A 7365-nucleotide genomic window follows, 5' to 3' on the forward strand; every position below is an offset into this window, starting at 1 on the left:
ACTGCCTTAGATCCATTATATAGTACTACAAAGTAAAAGAAATATGGAGAAAATGTTCTTCATAATTTTATTTTTAAAATTGCTATGATTATTAGAGAATAGACCTACTAAATTAATGGCCTTTTAGGTCTATATATGTACTAACATAGCAAAAGTAAAGATATTTTTAACGCAATCATCATTTTTCTCTTATACAATATTTTGAATGATAATTGCAAAACAAGTTTTATAAAGGTAAGAAATTTTACTTACACATTTTTCTATTAAGTATTTAAGTTGGTCGCTTTCTATAGCCTGACTTATATTACATGTGATTATTTTGTTTATTTTTGAGGTTCTCACAAATTTGAAGATTGTTACTTGTAAGAAGTTTAGAGTATCTCAAGTTTGAATCCTTTATTTATTTATTTTCATCTTTATGGTGAAAATTATGAAAATATTTTGATCATCATACTTTTATTTTATGTTTTTTTTTTTTAATGTAGAAATTAATGACATAATATTCTTTGTCAAAATCACAAAGCATGTGATTATCAAATTCTAGATTTTTTTTTTCTCCAGTGATTTGAGCTTCAACAATTTAATTGGTGGCCTCCCAGATACTATCAAGAGCAAAAATTTACATATGATGTAAGTGAATCAATCCATCTTATGATGAGTTGATTTTTGCCAATTCATTGAAAAACTATGATACATTTGATTTTTGCTCAGGTTTCTCGCGAGAAATATGCTTAGTGGGCCGATTCCTTCCTGGATTTCCAGCTTAGACAAAGCGTACGTTTCCACTAATCTAAAATTTCAAACTACATTTCTTTTTGGTTTGGATTAATAAAGACACATTGAAGTCAAGAATTTTAAACATTTTCGTGAATTAATTCCAAAATCTATTGATGAATTAATGCCAAAATCTATTGATGTTGCAGGGATTTATCATATAACTATTTTACAAATTCATCGTCCAACATCACAAAGACAAAGTTAGATGGGTTTAAGATAAATGTGTAAGGAATTAATTGTATTTTCTTTTTGTGCAATTTTGTTGAATTCTCATTATCAATATGTGACAATTTTCTTTTCTTGTTGGGATGCTTGTGGCCAACTAGCGAGCCAAACAGGTATGAATATATATGATCATTGATGTCGTCTATACTCTATATCAATACGATTATAAATTGGTTCTTATGATTGTTTGGTTTTTAATTTTCTCTCCCAGGAGAACTATACTTGATTTGAAAGATAAGCATTGTCAAGGAAAAGGTATGTTTTTATATGTAATGACTCAAATTCAAGACTATTACTAATACTAAGGAATAGGTAAGCTTGTAACGACTCAAATTCAAGATTGCTACAAGCGGTAGGGAATAGGTAAGCTTAAGGACACCAAAACTTGTAGTAAGCCTGAACATGTTTTCTTTGGGCCCATTTGAGTCATAAAATATTTTAAATAATATAAATCATAAAATCATTTAATATTTCAAAATGTGGAATAGCAAGCACAACAAAATTACACATCACAAAAAAGGAGTTCCACAAAATATAAAATATACCATAAGCAAAATGAGGCAACAAACCACTTAAACTTAGTGTCAAAATTTGTTAACTACGTCTTCAACTCTTGTCCTTGAAGGAGAGACAGAAAACGAGGATTAAGATGACCAATCCCAATAAGTAGAGAAACTACATAAGAGAATTTATAAATAAAGCAGTAATAAAATTTACAAGCACATGAAACCAGCATTCACATGACTTCCATAAAACAAACAATACATACAGGATTATTCATGTCACTAGTGGCTCCTCTTGCCCTGTGTCTTATAATGTTTTAATTTATCATATCTTTCTCTTAACTTTACATAACTTGGTAGATGCCAAAGACCTAGAATTTGTCTTACCTGGTGAAGTTGGTATGGACTTTGGGCATCCGGATATCTGAGACACATAAAATTACCTTACCTAACATCCTTTTACTTTCATTTCGATGAGCTCATCTTGCATGCATGCCTTTCTATTCCTTTCTTTTCCTTTCCTTCGTTTATTCATTGTTTTCTTTATTTATTGTTTCTCTTCCCTTTTCTAATGGAGCCGGTAGGTCTTCCATGAACTACTACATACGTAAATGTTAGATGCAGCACCTCCGTGACATTTTAGAAATACATACATTTATATAGATTGTCCTAGGAATGCAAGAATATGTCTAATAAAATAAGTCATAATGCATGAATGCATTAAAGAACATTTACATATAAGAAACATTAATTTAAAGAAACATTTATTCATTTAAAAGCAAATTCATTTATAAAAATGTTTAAGGTAGTTTCCAGTCATAGACTAACCCATTAACTACTAGCTTTGCTGGAACTACCAACACAGCTAGTTCAACTAACCTATATAGACATACTGACACTTTATTAGACACTAACCAATTATACTCATGTAATTACAGAATTATTATTCTAAGGCTCTAACCTTAATTTGATAGAGTCTTCTAAGTAACTAGAACTATTCTCTCTGTAAGAAAAACTTAACAATATGGCCTCAAGCTCATAACAGTATTACAATTTTTATGTGGGGCCTACAAGCAATCTTATTTATGTATCCAATTCTCAAATACTAAGCTCGGGTATCTAGCTCCTCTATAGTCCAATAATTGATTATCCATTTAGCTCTAAAAATTTTAGAAATATTCCTAGAAGTCCAATTTAATGCCCTTTAATTTATCAGAGTCAATTAAATTATTTTAATTAAGTTAGAATTATTTTAGAAATTAGACAGTAATTGAAGGGGATTAAAATCTCACTGATTGGTTGATAAGCATCGTTCCCGATCAATGTCCAATCAAAGTATCGAAGCCCATGATGAGGTGAATCCATTGGTGGTCTTAAATTGTTTGAGTGATGACTGGATTAATTAGAGTCAGCTCCGAAAGTCAATGTTTCTCTTTCCTCACCGTTGCAGAAAATGGCCACCAATCGGAGAACCGTCGGTCCCATCTAAAAGCTATATCGCTAGAGTCCAATGTCGGTGGTTTCGTCAGATTTGGCCGCCGAACCGCGTTGGAGTATTTTTCTTTTTTATTTATATTTATGTTTAGGAGTATAATTGGTTGAAACGTAAGCCTTTGCTGCTTGGTAGTTGGTGGTTGACAGTTGGCGGAAACGCAGTTTTTTCCTACTTTTCATATAATCGCATATTTCTTTTGAAATTTTGTGATTTTTCTAATAAGTATAATTTATATTTTAATTAAAATGGGAAATGAAAAAATTTTAAAAAAGTAGTGAGAGGCTTCCAAAGTTTAAAACTTTAAATTCGTATTCGAGAGAATTCAAGTTTTTTTAAACTTCTTATAAATTTTGTAAAAATTTCATTTTTTTAACAAATTTTTTAAAAAGTTCTTATAAACACTCGCTCATAAGCTAATTTAATCTCATTGGCCTCTTGATGTTTGTTTTTTTCCTTCTTGGTGTTCTTCAGGTCAAGTTTTTTCACTCATCTTTTTTCCCTTCAAGTTGGGTGTTCTGGGGAGGCTTGCTAGCCAGAGGAATCGAGGGTTCTTTGCTAAGTTTTCCTGACTTTATTTCATTAATAATAAATTTCGATTATCGAAAAATAAATCTCATTACCGCTAACACAATACACAAAAAATCACCTCTCAATTATGTTTTGAAATCGCGGCATTTCAGTACAACCCTTAAAGGAGAACAAGTTTCATTCACCAAATCCAAGTTCAATAAGGATTGGATAACATCCCACTACAATTATAATTCGATCAACACAGAATTATACTAGCTTTTTTTTTTCTTTTTTGTTTCCCTAATTATCCTCCTAATTTTGTTTAAACTTGAACTCAACACACACCAAATCATTATTATAATCTAAAAATACACATAATTTCTAATAACAACGATGATGTTGATAAGGGATATCCATGTAACAAACCTTGTTGCAACCACTTAATAAGATAGGTTAACAAACTCTATCTCATAGTCACTTTGTAGATGTATATGACACACTGCAAATTGCAACGATAGTAGCTGGTATTGTATTGTGCCCACATAATCTTCTACAGATGTTTCTTGCAGAGTATAATAATCTATTTATAAATTGCGGCGGCGAGAAAATTCGTGTTGAGAGGATTGATTACGATGGAGATAATGCAAGATCGAATTTTAATGTAGATCATGATGGAAAATGGGCTTACGCTTGTTCAGGAGGATTCTTGAACTATCTTTCGAACCATGTCAATAGAAGTGATTACATAAGAGAAACTACAAACGGAAGCTCAATATTTGAAAATGACGGAATGTTGTACAAAACAGCTCGCCTTTGTCCAGTGTCACTCTCTTACTATGGCTTCTGTATGAGGAAAGGCAACTACACAGTCAAACTTCACTTTATTGAAAATACTTTTGCCATGGATGATGATGACTACAGCAAATTAAAGGAACGTATTTTTGATGTTTATATTCAGGTAATGTTTCTGTCCTTGTATTCAATTTATTTTCGTAAATATTCAGTAGACTGCTCTATTTAGTTTTATTTCATTACTACATATCGTTACATTTCTCTCTCTCTCTCTCTCTCTATATATATATATATTAATTTTTAATTTCAATATTTTATTATATAAATTATTGATGTATTTATTTTTCAAAATTAATATAAATTAACCAACTACATTGTACTAAAAAGAAAGAATTGCATTTGCATAAAAAATCTAGTTTTTCAAAAAAAAAAAAAAATCTTTAACTGAATCATGATATAGTTTCAAAATTTATTGATGATATTATAGAGAAAAAATAGTTCGACTAATACAATTTAATTTTCATAGGAGAATAAAAAATCATGATTGTTTTGGATTTGAAAAATAATTGGAAACCAGTTATAAAGGAAAAACACTTAAAACTATTTTTTCAAATTTTAATTAAACTTTAAAAAATTAAAATGTTATTTTTATATCATATGCATTAAAATGTTATTTTTATATCATATGCATTAAAATGTTATTTTTATATCATATGCATAATGGTATTAATTAATTTGGAAGTAAATTAAAGCAAATAAACCGAGACAATAAACTAGTAAAAATAAATTTACTAATATCTTCTTACTAATTTTCTAAAAATTTGACAAGTAAACTTCTTCTCAAAAGTATGTTATACGTTGCAGCATCAAAACAAAAATGCTTTTGTTGATAAATTTCTGTTGCTTATTAAAAAATATTAAATGCTTCCATTAAAAAAAATCATAATTTAAATTAAAGTTTTTTATGCTACGGTAAAATGTTGCTAATTAAACTTCAAAATTTTTTCCTTAAAAAAAAAATTACGAACCTTCCAGTGTTCTATAATCATTGATGTTTTATAAAATTATAGTAATAAAGCCTTTTAGTTGTTTAAAATTTTGTACTTTTCAAAGCGCCAATTTTGAAATAGCAGAAATTAATATAAGTGTTTTTTAGAGCAAAATTCAATAAATTTTTTTATAATTAACCTTTTAGAAAAAAAAAAATTATAGCTCTATTGCATTTCATTACTGTTTGTCAAACATGTATTTAATTAAGGAATTACTCTTCTCATTTCAGGGGGAGAGAAGATTAAAGGATTTCAACATAAAATATGAGGCAAATGGTCCAAACAGAATTGTCACCAAGGTTCAGCCTGTTGAAATAAAAGATAATATCTTGGAGATTCATCTCTTTTGGGCTGGCAAAGGATCTCAAAGCTACTTAAATGGACCTCTCATATCAGCCATCGCGGTAACACCAAGTAAATAATTAAATATAATTATCAAAGTTTAATTACATTTCCTTAAACTTCAAAGTTGATGAAAAAAATTTACTTCTTGCTTACTTCCGCTGTTTTTTTCAGACTTCAAAGTTGACGGAGAGAAACTCTCTCCTCGACAAATAGCAGGGATTGCAGTAGGTGCTGTACTGACTCCATTGCTTGTATTGACATTCATGTGGCAAATGGGCTGGTTGGAAAGCAAAGAGCTGCAAAGTGAGACTCTATACACCGCATGCATGAATGTTCAATAAATCCTTGAAGGGAGTAATGTAATAATTTCCTTCTTTTTACCTTTTATTTTGTGTAAACAGAAATCCACATAGAGGTCCAAGGCAAATCTGTCACCCTCCAACAAATAATAGATGCTACTAGAAATTTTAGCTCCAAAAAGGAGATTGGGAAGGGGCGTTATGGGATAGTATACAAGGTAATGAATGACTTCATCAAGATTTGGTAGCCTCTTTTTCAAGATTAGTGAAAGAGAAATGTTACTTACATATGGTATGCATGCAGGCTGAACTGCCTGATGAAATTAAATTAGCAGTGAAGAAGATTTCTCCTGACATAAATCAGCAAGAGAAGAATGAATTAAAAAAGGAAATTTTCAGCCTGAAATCATTGAGTCATGAGAATGTGGTTCGATTGTTGGATGGCTATTGTGACAAGAAAGGCCTTTATCTGCTAATATATGAGTATATGGATAATGGCTCCCTACATCAGGCCCTGTTCGGTAAGAAAACATAACATATAAAATTTGTCTTTAATTAAGTTGAAAAAATGAGTATAAATACTTTCTTGACGAATTTGTAGATCCAAATTCAAGAACCATTCTTGATTGGAAAGTGAGATATGATACATGCTTGGGGATAGCAAAAGGTTTGAAGTATCTACATGAAGAAAAAAGATTTGATATCGTTCATGGAAACATAAAAGCTGCGAATATTCTGCTTGACAAATCTTACACTGCAAAGTTATCGGACTTCGGATTAGCAAGGCTTTGCCGTGAGGAAGATCCATTCATGTCTATCATCAAAGCAAGAGCAGCAAGGTAATCTGTTAATTTCTGTCTCTATATATAGAAAGAGAGAGAACTAATTAAGAGGTAATATGTTATTATAGAGTATATATGGCACCTGAGTATGCAAGAGGAGAAGTCATCACCGTCAAAGCAGATGTTTACAGTTTTGGAGTTGTTCTACTTGAAATTGTAAGTGGGAAAATCAGTGCTGATCATACGCCAAAAGGAGAAATGGATTTCCTCCTCGACAAGGTAAGTGAAGCTTAGAATAATTCAATTACAATTGGAAAATCATTCATATTCAACTGCTCCTTAATCAGTACCCTAAGAGTACTCATTCGAAAAACAGTTTTAATATTAAAATCTTTGTCAATTTTATTCTTTATCTGTTATTTAAAAAATTATAAATCAGAAATAACTATATATATATATGTATATATATAAATATATAATAATGCCGCTGCGTAATTGCAGGCCTGGGTTTTGCACACCAAGAAAAGGATTCTGGATTTGGTTGATAACAAGTTACCCAATTATGATAGGAAGCAAGCTATCATTGTG

General features: G+C 30.4%; 1 protein-coding gene across 1 annotated transcript; it reads left to right on the plus strand.

The window, feature by feature from the left end:
* Positions 1–1011: 1011 nt before the first annotated feature.
* LOC110638676 (probable LRR receptor-like serine/threonine-protein kinase At1g53440) lies at positions 1012–7071 on the plus strand. Its single transcript, XM_058142223.1, has 9 exons — positions 1012–1115; positions 1214–1257; positions 4080–4468; positions 5582–5765; positions 5868–5999; positions 6098–6213; positions 6300–6516; positions 6597–6834; positions 6906–7071. Exons 3-9 carry the CDS (start codon positions 4301–4303, stop codon positions 7069–7071), a joined length of 1221 nt encoding a protein of 406 aa, XP_057998206.1. The 5' UTR covers positions 1012–1115; positions 1214–1257; positions 4080–4300.
* The last annotated feature ends 294 nt before the right edge of the window (positions 7072–7365 follow it).

Source organism: Hevea brasiliensis, unplaced genomic scaffold, assembly GCF_030052815.1.
Source record: "Hevea brasiliensis isolate MT/VB/25A 57/8 unplaced genomic scaffold, ASM3005281v1 Scaf380, whole genome shotgun sequence".
NCBI classification, from domain to species: domain Eukaryota; kingdom Viridiplantae; phylum Streptophyta; class Magnoliopsida; order Malpighiales; family Euphorbiaceae; genus Hevea; species Hevea brasiliensis.